The sequence below is a fragment of the Rattus norvegicus genome, chromosome 2 (genome assembly GCF_036323735.1).
Source record: "Rattus norvegicus strain BN/NHsdMcwi chromosome 2, GRCr8, whole genome shotgun sequence".
In the NCBI taxonomy this organism is placed as follows: domain Eukaryota; kingdom Metazoa; phylum Chordata; class Mammalia; order Rodentia; family Muridae; genus Rattus; species Rattus norvegicus.
The window spans coordinates 130603649-130622615 of NC_086020.1; the positions used below are offsets into that span (position 1 = coordinate 130603649).

Genomic DNA, 18967 nt, shown 5'->3' on the forward strand with positions numbered 1-18967 from the left:
GAATCTAATCTTGTTTGTAAACTGATTTCCAGTTTTCTTTCTGATTTAAAGTTTCATTTAAACTTTACTGAGGTGGCTACTGAAGAAGATCAGAAAGGCAAAATATACTAACAGTACAACATAATTTTGGAGTTTTACCCTGGGAGCAAATGATAGCAGTTAGTGTGCATTCTTATACTTTATGTGTATTATTTGTTAGTTATTGAAATTTTTGTCTCAGTCAACATTTTTCATGAATCATATTTACTTGGAAATGATGTTGGATATGCTGTATGTCAATTTTGAATATCTTTATTTTTTAAAAACATTCTGAACATTTTGTCTAGAGCATATAGAAGAAAGCACGCTTAACCAGTATAAAATGATAGACATAGAGTAAGTGAATTCCTCTGTCATCTGTTGTGACATACACATAATACCACATAACCAATATAAAGAAATATTAGTAAAGATAAAACAGTTCAAAACTTATTTATCTTTCCTTGTAACAAGTTCAATTTTTTTTCATTAACTATTTTACGGCAATCAATTGTTTATACTTTTGAATTGTCACTTGTCAAACCTCTGGTATACTTTAGTTGAAATTGATACCATTTCTGTGTGTTTTTAAGTGAGTTTTCCCCAGAAACAGTATTTTAGCACAGAAGAGGACCTTGTTGCTATCCATGTCCTAATATTATGGACAGAAATACAAGATAAATGTTAGTAAATTCATCGAAGACTCTGATCTTAACTTTGACACCAAATCTAGCCCAGTGTCTTTACTCTGAATTCTCAACCTATACCAAACTAGTTTTCCATTCTTGTCTGTTCCTCATTGAAACACCAGGAGCACCAAGATTATATTTGATAATATTCAAACAGGTTAAAATATCAGCACTTGCTTTACAGTTTAAATTTTCTATGTTTTTTTGGAATCACAAATTCACATATATATCTACATCTATATTCATATATATCTACATCTCTCTATATATATTCCTCTTAATGACAGATGCTATAGATATTTAATAACCCTAAGTCTAGAGTTAAATAACTAAGAGTGCCTCTCCCAGAGGAATCAGACCAAACAATTGCTGCTTCACCAAGAATAAGCTTGAGAGTCCGACTTAAGGAAAACATCATTATTGTGCCTAGTCTACTCTGGCAACTGAGTTTATTGGATGACGTTATTTCTGGCGAAATGCAAACAAATGTCAACTCACTTCACATAGGCAATTAACAGACCAAAGTTTGGGTACCACTAAAGTCCAACTTGGTGAATGAATGAATTTTATTGGATCATTTTCAGGATTATGGGTGAGGCGTTACTACTTACAGGAACAGAAATGACCCAAAACCAGCTACAAAATACCAAAGCCCATCTTAGAATCAGCAACAGCTCATGAAACCTGAATACATGAAGTGGACTGTACACTCTGAAGAGAACTCAAAATCTTGATTAGTGTCCTTATCAATTGACTCAACTGGTTTTAAGAGCAACATAAATTTCCAACGGTCTCTGTTTTTTTCTATGCATTTCTCGGTCTGCAGGAGGTGGGTCTCTGCTTATTCCAGGAAGCTTGGTTTACCTGAGAATGACTCTCAGTAGCTGGGCCTGGTACTTATGCATTCTTTTTTTTTCTCCATCTTTATTAAATTGGGTACTTCTTATTTACATTTAAATTGTTATTCCCTTTCCTGGTTTCCAGGCAAACATCCCCCTAATCTTTCTCCCTCCCCTTCTATAGGGGTGTTCCCCTCCCCATCCTCCTCCCATTACCGCCCTCCCCCCAACAACCTAGTTCACTGGGGGTTCAGTCTTAGCAGGACCCAGGGCTTCCCCTTCCACTGGTGCTCTTACTAGGATATTCATTGCTACCTATGAGGTCAGAGTCCAGGGTCAGTCCATGTATAGTCTTTAGGTAGTGGCTTAGTCCCTGGAGGCTCTGGTTGGTTGGCATTGTTGTTCATATGGGGTCTCAAGCCCCTTCAAACTCTTTCAGTTCTTTTTCTGATTCCTTCAACGAGGGTCCTGTTCTCAGTTCAGTGGTTTGCTGCTGGCATTCGCCTTTGTATTTGCCATATTCTGGCTGTGTCTCTCAGGAGAGATCTACATCTGGTTCCTGTCAGCCTGCACTTCTTTGCATTCTTAAGGAAAAAGGAATACTTTGAATCTTTTCAGTTTAGGGAAATCCCTGAAGTGAGTCCCTTGCTACCTGGGCTTCAGAAGCTTCCTTGAGGGATGGAGTGTTTCACCTTCTCTTAACAGTGGTTCTCAACTTTCCTAATGCCTTTAATACTATTACTCATGTTGAGATGATCCCCAGTCATAAAGTTACTTCATTGCTGCTTCATAGTCACAATTTTGCCACAGTTATAATTTGAAAGGTAAAATCTTATATGCATTCCTGTGGAGGTTGCACCCCAGAATTTGAGAACCACTGCCTTAGAGCATCTTATTTTACTTCCTTGTAAATATGCTGTGCCTCAATGAGCTGCTTTTTTTTAAAAAAAGGAGGTTTTTAATATTGCCTATAACCTCTATGCAAGACAACTTAATATAGTTCAATTGATTTAGTGGAATACATAAGGAAAAATAAGAAGGGGTGGAGAGTGTTCTTGAAATTGTCTACCATTAATGCCACTAATGAAGAAGTTCTACCTTTAGATTATAGGATCAGATAACACATTTACCTAATATTGGATAGACAGCTGAGAAAGATAGGAAGGTGTCACATGTGTACAGACACAAAGAGCACACGGAGAGTCACTGAGGTTGCCTCCAGGGACAGAAAATCAGGTAAGCAAGACTTCGATGTCAATCCTAATTGTGAGCAAGAAGAAACAGTTTTGCCCAATTTCCTCTGATGGAAAGAAAACAAAAGAAAACAACAACAACAAAAACAACAACAACTTATTTGGCTATGTTCTAGTCATCAAGAGTAGGTAAACAATGGCACAGTACTGTTGGAAGCTCCCTTGAACATACCAGTTATGGAGGCTCTTGACTCCAAGACCTTTAAAACATTGACATGAGTTTATAATTTGAAGATAAGCTGAGATTTCTAGAAAGCACAAATATCTCACTAGGATGAAAAGTAGGTACATAACCTAGAGGAAGAACAGTTTGATACCCAGTCTTGAAAAACATGCAGTTGATAGATGTTCTCTGGCAGTGAGAACAAAGAAAACTGGAAGACCGGTGGGTCATTAGTTCATCCAATAGAAACTACAAGGGATTTATATACTTATAACTCTAACAAAGAAGGATTTGCCTTTCACTCTTAAGCTTGAATGTACATACTGTAAGGAAGTCATTATTTATCCCATTTAAACTGACCATCTAGAATCTAGCAGGACTTGCTTTTTGATGTGTGCTCTTTTCAAGAGCATAACATTGTTGAGTCAAAGAAGATGGCTCAGTCTGTAAGTACCTGTGACACATTCCCAGCACTAAGACAGGAGAACGGGTACACATCTATAATCCCAATATAGTGAAAGAAATTACAGAACAATCCCTAGGGCTGACTGGTCAGTGAGGTTAACTAAATTTAGAAGTTATAGTTTTAGTCAGACACTTTGCCTCAAAAAATAAGTTGGAAAAAGATAGAAGACAATCAATGCTGACTTACAGTGTCTACATTTGCACATGTGCCCACACCACTTAGGCACAAGCGCGACTTAGTATTGTCTATTTTAAGAAATAAAATAAATGTCATTGTCATTCTCAATAATACCTCAGTCCATAAAGTGCTTGAAAAGTGTTCTGTGTGGCATGGGTAGTGTTATCCATCATCTTGTACTATTGAATTGTAGCCAAACCAATAACAAGCTGTTCACTGTAATCATGTCCAAGTCCAGATTTTTTTTCCTGTTACAGAAATCAAATACAGTTTCCAGTTGCATAACAGGCCAACTAATGTGAGGTATGCGAGACTGAGAGAAGGAAGACAATTTTATTTGGAAACATGGCTGAAAGGGCTGGGGATGTAGGTCAGTCAGAAGTGAATGATAAGAAAACATAGTTCCCAGAATGAAGTCACCACTGTATGCACAGGTTCATCCCCTCACACACAGACTCAGTCATATCTTAGGAAAATTTACTCATCTGAGAAGTTGGAGAACAGTTGTCCACAGTGCATTTGTTCTGTAACATTTCTTAAGAATGGTCTATCTACACATGTGATTGGCATTTATAGACACATAAGGCTAGGCTATGGGTGACTTTGGTTCTGGACTTCTGCTACCTCTCCTAGTTTTATTTCTGTTACTGTGATAAATTGCCCTGATCAAAAGCAAATTCAGATCAGTGGTTTAATGATGGCATTCTCCTATGTATTTGCTGTATTCTGGCTGTGTCTCTCAGGAGAGATCTACATCTGGTTTCTGTCAGCCTGCACTTCTTTGCTTCAACCATCTTATCTAATTGGGTGGATGCATATGTATGGGTCACATGTGAGGCAGGCTCTGAATGGGTGTTCCTTCTGCCTCTGTTCTAAACTTTGCCTTCCTATTTCCTCCCAAGGGTATTCTTGTTCCCCTTTTAAAGAAGGAGTGAAGCATCAGCATTTTGGTCATCCTTCTTGAGTTTCATGTGTTCTGTGCATCTAGGGTAATTCAAGCATTTGGGCTAATAGCCACTTATCAATGAGTACATACCATATGTGTTTTTCTGTGATTGGGTTACCTCACTCTGGATGATATTTTGCACTTCCATCCATTTGCCTATGAATTTCATAAAGTCATTGTTTTTGATAGCTGAGTAGTATTCCATTGTGTAGATGTACCACATTTTCTGTTTCCATTTCTCTGTTGAAGGGCATCTGGGTTCTTTCCATCTTCTTGCTATTATAAATAAGGCTGCTATGAACATAGTGGAGCATGTGTCTTTGTTATATGTTGGGGCATCTTTTGGGTATATGCCCAAGAGAGGTATAGCTGGGTACTCAGGTAGTTCAATGTCCAATTTTCTGAGGAACCTCCAGACTGATTTCCAGAATGGTTTTACCAGTCTGCAATCCCACCAACAATGGAGGAGTGTTCCTCTTTCTCCACATCCTCGCCAGCATTTGCTGTCCCCTGAGTTTTTGACCTTAGCCATTCTCACTGGTATGAGGTGAAATCTCAGGGTTGTTTTGATTTGCATTTCCCTTATGACTAAAGATGCTGAACATTTCTTTAGGTGTTTCTCAGCCATTCGGCATTCCTCAGCTGTGAATTCTTTGTTTAGCTCTGAACACTATTTTTAATAGGGTTATTTGTCTCCCTGCAGTATAACTTCTTGAGTTCTGTGTATATTTTGGATATAAGCCCTCTATCAGTTGTAGGATTGGTAAAGATCTTTTCCCAATCTGTTGGTTGCTGTTTTGTCCTAACAACAGTGTCCTTTGCCTTACAGAAGCTTTGCAATTTTATGAGATCCCATTTGTTGATTCTTGTTCTTAGAGCATAAGTCATTGGTGTTTTGTTCAACCCCCGTTGAAGGAATCTTAGAAAGGACTGAAAGAGCTCGAAGGTGCTTGAGACCCCATGTGAACAACAATTCCAACCAACCAGAGCTTCCAGGGACTAAGCCACTACCCAAAGACTATACATGGACTGACCCTGGGCTCCAACATCATAGGTAGCAATGAATAGCCTAGTAAGAGCACCAGTGGAAGGGGACGCCCTTGGTCCTGCCAAGACTGAAGCCCCAGTGAATGTAATTGTTGGGGGGAGGGCGGTAATGGGGGGAGGATGGGTAGGGGAACACCCATAGAGAAGGGGAGGTGGAGGGGTTAAGAGGATGTTGGCCTGGAAACAGGGAAAGTGAATAACAAATGAAATGTAAATAAGAAAAACGCAAGTTAATAAAGATGGGGAAAAAAAGCGAATTCAGGGAGAAAAGGATTGATTAGGTTTCCACTTCTAGCTCACAGTGTATTAACTGAGAGAAGTCAGAGCAAGAACTCAAAGCAGAAGTGGAAGGCAAAAGCATGGAGGAATACTGCTTGCTGACTTACACACTCATCTTGGTGAGCTTAACCCAGGAATGACTCCTTAGGACTGGTGCCTCCCACAATGGGTTTTGTCATTTTATATCAATAGCGTCCCCACAACAATAATCGAGAGTGTCCACAAAGACACACCCATGGTCGTTTCTGATATAGGCAATACCTCAGCTGACATTCTCTTCTCATGTAACTTGTACCTGTGTTGACAGCTGGTAACTAAGATAGAATTTTTGGAAGTGAGAAGAACTATTTGAATCAATAGTATAAAGACAGCCATCAAGCTGGCCTGAACTATCATTCATTAGGCTTTCTGAGAACCAGCACTACCTGCCATGAATAATTCTATAGTCTTAGATTGTTGTAGAAGTGTTAAAATGCTATTTTCCAAGGTTTTGATCAATCATAGCTTTCTGAAGGTCCTTTAACATCTTGTAAATGTATGGAATGGCCTCTTTATTATCAATTTATGGAATCTCATAATATCATTTTAGGTATGGCTATTTTAATTCATCCTAAACGTATTTGGTAAATGATTTTGGATTTTAAAAAAATTCTTCAATTATTATTTAATCATGTTTTGCTTACTTTCCTTCACTACAGATACCTTATTTCTTAAGGTAGTTTCTCTACTAACTGCTATTTTTGGTTTGTTTGTTTGGATTTTTTTAAAAAAAATAGTTTGAAACTGCTTTCTAAGATAACATTGGGTTTGTTTATTGTTTATCCTCTAATCTTTTAATATTTCCATCTTCTAAGATCTTTACCAGCCAAGTTTCCTTTGGCCTTAAAATTTCATTGTTACATTTATAATATTAATTCTAAGAAGTTTTCTTTTATATTCTTCAATACAATCATACCAATACTTTTCCTACATTGAATATTTTTTCCCATTCACATGAATGTATGAGATGAGCAATATCTCAATCAATAGTGTCTCTTTCTTGGAACTGATATAAAATATTACATAAATGCAGATAACGCGGTGGTACAGATTTTTTGGCACAAATAAGATTTTTGGACATAGTTTCAATAAGGAAGAATAGAAATGTATCATTACCATTACAATAAAATTTGAAGTCAATGTATGGGTGAGAAACATATCAAGGAGTAGTGTCTATTTCTTGGAATTATGGTAAAAAATGTTATATAAATGATGGTAGCACAATGATACAGATTTTGCTGGCACAGATAACATTTAATAAATAATTCTAAATGAAGTTAGAAATTTACCACTTGGCTATCTTTACGATAAAATTTGAATAGTAAACTGTTGGTGAGAAATGTTTATTGGGTATATTGGTATTTTGAAACATTTAGAAAAATCATTTAATTATAGAATCTATCTTACTGTGTTTAGGTATATTGTCCTTAAGTAAGTTAGATGCTTGAGAGAAGTATTTTTCAGATCTTCTGCCTAAAGGCATAACCCTGGGTACTTAGACTCTGAAAGTTAATTGGGAAATGAAACCCGAGACTAAAGTGCCAGCCTTTTCTAGTCTGATGATCGGACGTTAAGCTCTGCCTGCTGTCTTCTATTCTAAACACTGTGTTAACCTCCACGAGGATAAACCTCTGTTCTAGCTGGAGCTCGATCACCTACCTGTGCAGGTAGATGGGGGCATCTGTGAGTCTAATGACTTCTTGATGGCATTTTAAAGTCCTGCTTGTGATTTAGTTTCAGTCTTGTTCCTCAGCTAATTTACTGAATCAGTATTTGAGCCTTTAGAATTTTCTGCGGAATTAATTTTAGAGTTTCCTCCTCCTCCCGTTGTCACTGAGAAGTAAATGTAAATATTATGGCATCATACCCAATGATGCTTACATGTTCCCCAAATGTAAGAAATGCTTTCTGACACTTATTGCTCCTAGTGGGTTGACTTTTCTTTTCATATAAAAACCTTTAAGAGGAAGAAAGATTAGTATAAAAACTAAACTCTTCTGTTTCTTTAATGAGAAACTTGACAATGAAGTTTCTACATAGTGAGGTACTAAACAAGCCCGTGTGCTACTCATGAAAGGCTAGAGAGAGATAATCATAGCCTTGAGGGGTATGATTACATAGCTTTGAAGCCTTACATGTAAAATCCTTATTAATATAGTTTGATTATTGCCATGGTTTTACTGGAACATGCTAATATGTTTGAGATGGAATCATATTTTGAGTTAAAATCAGAAATGTAAAAATAAACAATCTATTCTTTTTTCAAAATATATCAACCACTAAAATGATACCATATACCATTCGTTTGCCTAAATGCCACTCTCAGAACAATTTATTTTTTCCTTTTTTTTTTTGTGAATACTTTACCCATATTAGATGTAGATTAGATGGTCTTATGGACATCCAATATATGTGATGTACTTTGTTGTTTGTTATATCTAGCACTAGTGAATATTTAGAGAATTCTTTTTAAAGTTATATTTCTACATGAAGATCTATTTTTTAAATAGCATATACTAGCATTTTTTTTTCCTTTTATTACGCTGGTTTACTTGCCATTTTGGTCTAATTTGATTAGGACCCGAATTAGTGTCTAAATAGTAACAGGAAACTAGCAAGCTTCAACACTGGAGGTCAATTTAATTACACTGTGCATGACAGAAACTAGGCCATGTGGGTATTGCCTTTGCCACCAGCAATTGACACCTGCGTGTTAATGAGCTGGTAATTAAGAATTGGCACATGCAGACACAGTTTACTGTTTGGGGCTAGGATAACCATATGCTGCTCAAGTTTTCTGCTAAGTACTTTGTTAGGCTTAGAATCACACAATTAGATTGGTGAGGTTTCTTAAGTGCTAATTCTCCCCTCAAAGGATAACTTTTCTTTTTAAAAAAAAATCATATCACTTTTTCAGTACTTAAGTGTAAAAAGCTTTATGAATTCAAAAAGTTTAATTTGAAAAGCAATATGTTTGAAAAATACAGCTTAAGAATGTGTTTAAAAAACTATGTGTTCCTTCAGTTTGTAAGTCTTCATAGGACTTCTATCTTAAAAGGTCATTTGCATCTTTAAAAGGCTAAAAATGACATTGCGTGAACATACCCATGAAGGGAGACTGCCTCTGTCACTCAAGGCTTTCTGTTGAATAGAGGTGGTAAACAGCAAAACACCTCTGAGATAGCCCAATGGGAGGAGGTGGCAGGGGACACCCCTGTTCAGGATAGAACAGCGTCTAACGTTTCCTTTCGGAGAAACCCCTTGTATACCATTTCCTTGTTTCTGTGCTGTTTGCAGAAATGCTGTGGATGCAGCTGCGTGGAGAGGCTCCTTTGACGAAAGACGGAGGCAAACAAACAACCACATGACAGAGCTCAGAAGCAGATTTTCAACTTGAGCTTTCAGAGGAGACTGCGCCCCAGCCAACAGCGTGACTGCAAAGCTCAGAGACTTCAGCCAGGCACTAACTGAGCTGCACTAATTCCAAACCACACAAACTGTGAGATAAATATGGGAAGATTATGCTACTCTCTCCTTGGGAGTCTTGTTTCGCAACAGTAGATAGCTAATACAATAGATACCTGAGAAACTCATTGTCTGCTTCAGTAATATGAGCATTGACTTCTCTCATGTGATGTGGCTATTTTTCCAAACAACATATTTAATGTGCACTTGCTCTTTCTTTGCTTTGCTCTCCGATTGTCTCTTCTGTTTCACTCCTCATCACTTCACACACACACGCACACACACACACACACACACACACACACACACACACACACACTTCCTATGCTTTTCTGGATTAATATATTGGCTTAAAAAATAAAATGCTTTCATCAAATGAAATATGCATTAACTTTGGTGACTTTCAGTTGTGGGAATTACTTCTAATTTTCTTCTTTGAAAGCGTTTGCTTTTCTATAAAACCCTCTGTAGGACATATAGCCTTTTATATGCAGATTGGTATAATTACACTTTGAAATATCTTTGAATTCCCTGTAGCTTAAACGGAGAACATGAAAGGCCAAATGTTATATTGAACTGAAGGATATAAAGGTGCGAGCACATCAATCCAAAATGAGATATAGAAATGACTAGCTCCACACAGCACTGCTCGTTTCTGACAGATTGTTGAAGATTCTTTAACTGAAAAGACTGTTTTTCCTAGCAGTTGAATCCTGGGAAGGGCTTCATCCATTCAGATTTGTTATTGTGAATGCCTGTGATGTGAAACAAGAGACCTAAGGCAACAAGAGTTTTACCTCTTTCCAGAATAATCCATCATAAAACGGAATATTATAAGGAAGGAATTATCTACACAAAGTGTCATGCCGGATGTGATGAACATCACATTTCATGAAGTCAATAGAAAATTCACCTTTCCAGATCTCAAAAACAAACGAAGGGTTCTCGTCCACCTGGGAGGATGCTCCCAGCTGGGGCCAGCACAGGCATATTCAGAGTATTTAAAAGTAGATTGCTGTAGAGATGGCTTAGCAATTTAGAACTTACTGTTGTTGCAGGGGACTGGAATTCAGTGGACACATGGAGGGTTACACCTATTCCTAGTTCAAAGGTCAAGGGACCATATGCCAGCTTCTGGCATCCCTAATCACCAGGTACGCACTCAGTGCCCATACACATACGCAGGTAGAGCACCCATACTCTGAAATTTAAATAAATGTAGTTTTCATGAAAATTATTTAAATCCTCATTCTTTATTACCAACAATGGGAAGTAAGGGAAGCTAGTGTGTCTGTGTAAAGTCAAATCTTGCCATCAACATTTAACTTATTAAGAACAGATTCCATGCAACTATTTCAAGAGTGTGTGCTGTTAACTTTTAATATTCTGTAATTACCCTGATTGCTTTCAGTTAAATGGATCTCATAGTTACTCTTTAAAACTAGCTATCCTTAAATGTTTTTTTCTTTTTTAATGTAAAAGGCATGCCTCCTCATAAAATTATATTTTATATAAATTAAAGAGAAAAGCCACCCAAACTGTTTAAAAAAATAAAATTTTAAGTTTAAGGCAAAATGCCCTAAATTCTTGTGTCTCCAGAATGCAGAGATACTAATTAGCTCCAGTTGAAATAAAAATAAGAACACTCAGAAGGCAACTCCAAGTCATAGAGAACTGCGCAGGCAATGCAACGTGACGGTCATGTTTGCAACCGAGGCTAGGGAGTTTTACCATTTTTGGATCTTACAAAAACTGCCACTTATTAATCTTCCAAATTCACAAGGAGGGAAATGATGATAATTCAAGTTGTATACTTGAAGAAAATATAATTGTCAATTTGCTCTGAGTCTGTCATTTTAAAAACACAATATTCTTTTTAAAAAGATTTGAATATACATATACACACACACGCACACATACATGCTCACTGTTGCTGACATATCAGAAGAGGGCATCAGACCCAATTATAGATGGTTGGTTTCTGGGAATTGAATTAATGGACCCTGGAAGAGCAGCCAGTGCTCTTAACTTCTGAGCCATCTCTGCAGTCCTGAAACACCACATTCTAAAATGTCTTTTTACCCTGGGATAAATGTTTCAGAAATATTCAACCATATTAATGCATATAGGACTTTAGAACCACTATTGATAACCATTCCTGAACAAGTAGTTTCCTACAACAATATACAATGATGCTAAGATTCTTGAATCTCCCCTATACTACTTGAAAACCATGTGTCCTTCCAAAAAAATGTGTGGTTAATGCACAGATTCAGATTAGTTCTGATATCTAAATTTGATCATATATAAACTTCTTTGTGGAATGATAATCTACAAAACAATTTTAGTATATAAGTGGAGAATCACTTTATTTTCTGTGACTGGAACCTTCCATCAATTCATTAGGATCCTTGTTGAATGAACATTTTGGCTATAAATAGTGTTTTCATTTGTTGTCTGATGAAGAAGCATCTCTTTTAATTCTTCTGATAAGTGTTATAATTGATGGTATTTTGTTAAAATATGAGAAAAACCTAAATATCTTCTGTGAGTCTTTTTTAAAGATTTATTTATTTTATGTATATGAGTACACTGTAGCTGTCTTCACACACACCAGAAGGGACATCGATCCCATTACAGATGGTTGTGAGCCACCACGTGGTTGCTGGGAATTAAACTCAGGACCTCTGTAAGAGCAGTCAGTGCTCTTAACCACTGAGGTGTTTCTCCAGTCTTTCTGTGGGTTTTTAATGTGACTATATAGTATAACACAAACCAAGCAAAGCCCATCTGAATGGTTTTTTAAAACAAACTAAAATTATTGTGAGGTTATTGAGAGAGCGAGTGTTCTACTCTGGTATCTCTGGAACTAGCTGTGTGCTCTTTGCCACAACTCTTACATGAAAGGGATCTCATTCACACAGTAACATGAGACAAGCTGAGACCTGTAAACTTATTCCTTAATGATAAAACCAGTGATCATTGGAGCTGTGGAGCTACCTATAACCAGTGTGCACCTGTTGTCATTTCTCAGCTTAAAGATAAAGACAGAATACAGCACTTCACCAAGTAATTTTTCATTGGAATGATCTGCAAATAGATATTCTGAATATCTAAAGATAAACTCTTTTAGAGGCTGAATTCTCAACACTATTACTGTAGAGATGTATGATTTACTTAGAACTTACTATACTACAGTTAATAAGAATGATGGGAAGAATAAAGGTTAAATTAAATTATATAAAACCTTTATTATATTCTTGATAAAAAGTCCTTCTATATTGAGTACTTTTGTTATAGGTAGATTCCTACATTTTTATTCATATGTAGGATTCTAATAAGATAGTATAGGAATATATGTAGCTATTTTGTAGCTAATAGTATGGTCAATATGTATCTTTAAAAAATATTATTATTATTCTGAATTGACACAACCTTTCCTGGAAGGAAAAGGGAGACTTATAATGCCTCAGGAAGTTCAAGAAACTTAAAAGGATCAGAAAGCTAAGAAAGGGGCAAGATTCACAAGGTTATTTCTAAAGGTTATGAAAGTGTCAATAAATTGCTGGGGAAAGGAGACACTCCAAAGTATCTTCCTGGTGCAAACTTGGTAGGAAGCCACATGGATACATCCTACTCATTCGGCTGCTGTGTGGGCGTTACCATTACGCACAGCCTTGGAATCATTCATCTTCTTGTAAGTAACTCCAATAAATGCATTTGATAACTAAACTTTGCTCAAGTGGAATCACTTCTTTGGACAGTTTTCATTGCTCTCTATTGAGTGAACAGATATTTATTCCATCTCAGGAAAAGTTCATAGTAGAAAATACAGTGATAAGATGAAATCTGGAGATCTCCTTGTTTAAACCTTACAACCTGACTTACTTCCTGTAACAGGGTTGGAAGAAAGTTAAGGAGAAAATATAGGAAATTTCATTTTCAAAGGACATTGTTGTATACATTTCTGAAAGATTTACAATTCTTTATCATGTTAACAGTCTCTTGGGACTCTTTCATTAAAAACAATCTCGTTTAACAATGTTTTGGCTTTATATTTAAAACCACTGACCATAACAATGTTTTTGTACAAAATTAGTATACCAAAATGAGAATTATGAAGTACATATTGGGAAATGTTGATTTACCATTCAACCTACTTCACAGATAAAGACAATTGGGCCCTGAGGAATGTGGCTTAAAGTCGTATGACAAAATAGCAGCTGATATGCAAGAAAGCAGCAAATTGCAAATTTTATGCAAGTCAGACCAAACGTATGGAATTTTTATATGGCCTAGGTTAAGATCTTTTTAAAAAACATCTCATACAATATATTTTGATCCTTTTCTTCTCCTCTAATTCCACCCAACTTCCCTACTCACTTTTTTTTGTCTAATTTATGATGTTTGTAACATTAAATTGTGTGTGGGCAGGACAGTTAGCTCAGTGAATAAAGTGTTTGTTGTGCAAATGTGAGGATCTGTCTGGATCAGAGTTTTGGTCTAGAATCCACATCAAAAACTGGGTTCCTGTGGCAGAACTCCTAGTGTTTGGAAGGCACATACAGATGATCCTAGGACTAAGCTGCCTACTTGGCCTACGTAGATTTGGTAAATTGTGAGTTCAGTAATTCAGTACCTCATCAAGTGAAGGTTATCCAAGCCAGGCAGGGTTGTATAAAGGTTTCATACCAGTATTTTGAGCTAGAGGCAGGTAGATTTCTGTGTATACCAACCTGGTCTATATAGCAAGTTCCATGATAACTGGGGATATATAAAAATCTTGTTTCAGAAACAAGCAAACAAACAAATGAACAGGAAACACAAAGTCAACTTCACCCCTCTATGCACTTGCTATGATACATGCTATATATCTATCCATTCACACAGGAACACACACACACACACACACACACACACACACACACACACACAAATACACACCTAAAGGTAACAAATTATGCTTCGACTATGTTTCCTTCCTTCCTTCCTTCCTTTCTTCCTTCCTTCCTTTCTTTCCTTCTTTCTTCCTTCCTTTCTTTCCTTCTTTCTTCTTTGCTATTTTTGACTGATACTTGAATTACCCTCATTCAATTTTTCATTGATTACTATAGTACTATTTATCAATGTAATGATTACTACCATAACCCACGATTATTATTCATGGTTACTACATATAAAACGTATATTGTATTTGACCCATATGTCAAATAATATAATAATTATTTTTCCTGTAGTACATTAAGTATTCTTAGAAGAATTATAAAAGAGGTGAGAAAATTCATCACAAGGGGTCAGCAGTTATCTCTCTATATTTCCTGAGATTTGTAATCACTGTTTTGGTGGGTTTTTGCTGTTGGTGGCAAAGAAGAAATAATCTTTGAGGTATCACATTACAAAAATGGAAACATTAGTTCAGTACAGAAGGCAGACTGCCTCTATTTTATGAGAAGTAGTTTTAATGATGACGTAGACTTGAAATCCAAACTTGTGAGTTCAAGTCATATGTCACCCACTGTTAGTATCAACTTTTAACATAGAATCACCTGAAATACGAGTGACAATTGAGGAATTATCTAGGCAAAGTTATCTGTGAGTATTCCTGTGGGATTATCTTGACTATTAGTTGATCCAGCCCCTTGTTGGCAGCACCATTCCCTAGCAGAAATCCTAAACTCTATAAGATAGGAGAAAGCTAGCTGAGAGAAAGAAAGTCTCAGTTCATTTGTTTCTCTCTGCTCTTGTCTTGATATCATATGACAAGCTACTTGGGTGTATGATTTGCCTTCCTTACTTGATAGAATGTAACCTGTAATTGTAAGATGAATACATTCTTTTCCCTCTCTATGTTGTTTTTTTTTTTTGTCAGGATATCTTATCATAGCAAAATAAAGGAAACTAGGACACTGAATCACAAATATCAGGATGTTAACCATCACACCCAGAACACTACAGGAAGACTGTACACATCTCTTTCTACATGGTAACTCAATAAGTAGTTACAAACATTCTTAGTGCTCATCAACATATTCAGAAACTACATGTGTCAAGAAGTGAAACAACACAGTAATTTCTACAGATTAATGACTCCTGTGACTTCTGTTTTATTTCTTCTTGAAATCATTTTGTATAATGATACAAAGACAAGTAGGTAGACTTCTTAAGCATTCTGAATGGCTTAATAGTAAGTGATTAACAAAGAGTATCCAAACTGATTACAATTTTAAATATATTAAAGAAACTTAAAACCCCAATTTAAATACACAGTTGTATTCTCTTTCTTCAGAAAAAAAGTAGAGGTAATGTTTACCTATTAAAATCCATGTTTAATACAACATCTGAATGTTTCTATGAATGAATCCAATGTCTTTAGATTACTCGGTACTCATATGTCTGAGGACCTGTATTCATACTGACTTTTCTACCTTTTTTTCAGCTATCAACAATACAATTTTGACTGTTTACAGAATAAATCTCCTTTATGTGGTGGTAAAGAAAATACATATGTGACATTGTGCTTATGGAAAAATAAACAATGTGCTTTAAAATTTCATCTTATAAATTAATATTTAGTAAACAAATTACTTGTAAATCAATGAGTTTCACTAATAACTTTAACATTATTTGTAAATCTCTGATGAAAATAAAATTAAGGTTCTTTTAGACCCAACCTCCCAGTCTTATCCTCAGCATTGCAACAAAACATTACTTACAGCCTTCCTTACCCCGCTGGTAACCAAATCTGCTGTGGATCCCACAAATCATCCCTTCCTAACCTCCTTTCTGCATTCCTCACTGTTTTTCCAACCCAAAACTCCATCAACCACTTCCTACCAAACCATAGGGCCCCTCTGCCCAAAACAATAACAACAACAACAATAACAACAACAACAACAACAACAACAACAACAACAACAGCAACAACAAAACCTATATGTTACCCATAGGCCTATCGTTCTGTTACCCCAGACACAATCCCTCAGTCTCTTATCCAGCTCTGTACCAGAACAAATTTGGAATCCTTCCTGCTCCTGTCTCCTGTGGGTCTCCCTTCTAATCTTTATCCATGCACACATTGATTTGTCCCAGACCCCAACTTCATCAGGCAACCTCTGGTAACCCAAGTGCTGATCCTCCCTGGGTAACAAGTAGGCTTAAAGCAGACCAACATATCTCATATTGCTCGTGATATCCAATCTTCTAAGTCTTATCTCCATCTCTGTAGCAGAAAACCTGCTGTAATTTCCCTTTCCTGTTTGACACCCATCCCCAATGGATCACAATGTCTTTCTTCTCCAAACTTCCTTTGGACAATTCATTTCAGTATCACAGCCTCCAAAATCTGCATGAATTCCCTGTGAACACATAACCTTAGTAGGCCAAGGAAACAGAGGAAACAGAAACCAAAGAAAAAAGAGCATGCTCCACAACGACAAATTCAGAAATAAGCACCTAGACGTTTAATCATCCCATACCTTGATTCTGAGACACATTAAAAAAAAAACACAATTAACATCAGCCAGTGCAATATATATCCACTAGAATTCAGTCATCCTACTACAGAAAGCCCTGAATATTCCAACATAGCAGAAACACAAGAAAATAGACCTTAAAACAGACTTTATAAATATAATAGTGGTCCTTAAAGAGGAAATAAATATATCCTTTTAAAAATCCAGAAAAACACAGTGTAAGAATATAAGTAAAACCATTCAAGACTCGAAATTGGAAATTTTCAACAAAATTATAGAAGAAAATTTTCCTAACATAAAAAAGAGATGCCTATAAAGGTACAAAATGCATAAGAACACCAAATACATTGGACCAGAAAATAAAGTACCCTTATCATAAGATAATCAAACACTAAACATACAGAACAAGGAAATACTGTTATAAGCAGCATAGGAAAATGACCAAATAGCATATAGGGGCAGAACATTCAGATTTATACTTGTTATCTTAATGAAGACTCTAAAAGGCAGAAGGGCCTGGACAGATGTGCATTTAAGAGACCACAGATGCCCGCCCAGATAAGTGATCCAACAAAAGATCTGACCACCATAGATGGATAAAATGAGGTATTCCTTTGAGAAAGTCAAAGTTCAACACTATGTATCTACAAATTGGACCCTACAGAAAGTGTTAGAAGGAAAACTCTCACCTAAGCAGGTTAACTATACCTATGAAGACATAGGGAATAGATAATCTCAGATCAGAAAAATCAAAAGAAGGCCTCCTGTGCCCCCTACAAACACATTCATACACATGGCACCCCCACACCAAACACAACAAAAATAACAGGGTTCACGAATCCTACATCCTACATTTATCTCAATATCAGTGGTCTCAATGCCCCAATAATAAAACATAGGATAACAGAATGAATTTAAAAATAGGAACGCTTCTCCTTCTGTGTCCATGAATTACCCCTCAAAATCAAAGATAGACTTTACCTCAGGGAAAAGAGTTAGAAGAAGTTATATCAAGCCGATGGAGCCAAGAATCTAGCTGCCATAGCTATTTTAATATCTAATGAAATAGTCTTTGAAACAAAACTATTCAAGAGAGATGCAGAATGACACAGCATACTCATCTAAGGAAAAAGTCCACCAAGATGACATTTCAATACCTTCATTGCCTCAAACATACAGGCACCAAAGTTTGTAAAAGAAACACTACTAAAGCATACATCACATACTGACCCTCACACCCTGATAGTGGGAAACTTCAATATTCCATTGTCACTAATGAACAGGTCATTCAGATCAAAACTAAACAGAGAAATGATGGAGTTAACAGATGATATAACCAAGTACACCTAACAAATATTTACAGAACATTTCATCCAAATGCAAAAGAATACATCTTCTCTGCTACTCATGGAACTCTCTCCAAAATTGACAATATAATGGAACACAAAGCCTGTCTGGACAGATTAAAAATAAAATAAAATAAAAAATAACTCCCTGCATCCGGTGAGACTATCATGGAATAAACCTGGATACCAAAATGACAGAAATAATAGAAAGCTTATGAACTCATGGAAACTGAAGAAATCACTATTGAATGTAAAATGATTCAATACAGAAATAAAGAAATGACGAAATGAGTTTCTGAAATCCAATAAAATGAATATACATCATAGCCAAATTTATGGGACACAATAAAATGGTGGTAAGAGGAAAGTTCAAACACAAAAAACAAGAAAAAAAGAAAAGAAAAGAAGGAAAGGTCTAGCAACCTGAAAGCTCTAGAACAAAAGAAGTAATCACAGTCAAGAAGAAAAGGCAAGAAATCACTTCAGGGCTGAAATTGATAGAATTTAAACAAAGAGAGCAAAACAAAAGAATAAAATGAAGAAATCAACAAAACACACAAACCTTTATACAACTACCTAAAGACACACAGAGAATATCCAAATTAATAAAGTCAGAGAGGAAAAGGGGCATATCATAGACATGGAGAAAATCAGAAGAACCATCTTATTATATTTTATTTTGTCATATTTGGTTGTTATCGCTTAAATGCCTATTGTTTTCTTTTGATAGACAGAAAGGGAGTAGAAACAAAGAGGAGCAGAGGTGGG

The 18967-nt window shown here is 36.2% G+C and overlaps 1 protein-coding gene across 1 annotated transcript in view; it reads left to right on the forward strand.

The window, feature by feature from the left end:
• Positions 1–15943, forward strand: part of Pcdh10 (protocadherin 10) — a 66160-nt gene extending 50217 nt beyond the window's left edge. The window contains exon 5 of the mRNA XM_039103633.2: positions 9214–15943. Within this exon, the coding sequence (XP_038959561.1) occupies positions 9214–9284 (71 nt within the window). The 3' untranslated portion in view covers positions 9285–15943. The remainder of the gene's footprint in view (positions 1–9213) is intronic.
• Positions 15944–18967: the final 3024 nt, after the last annotated feature.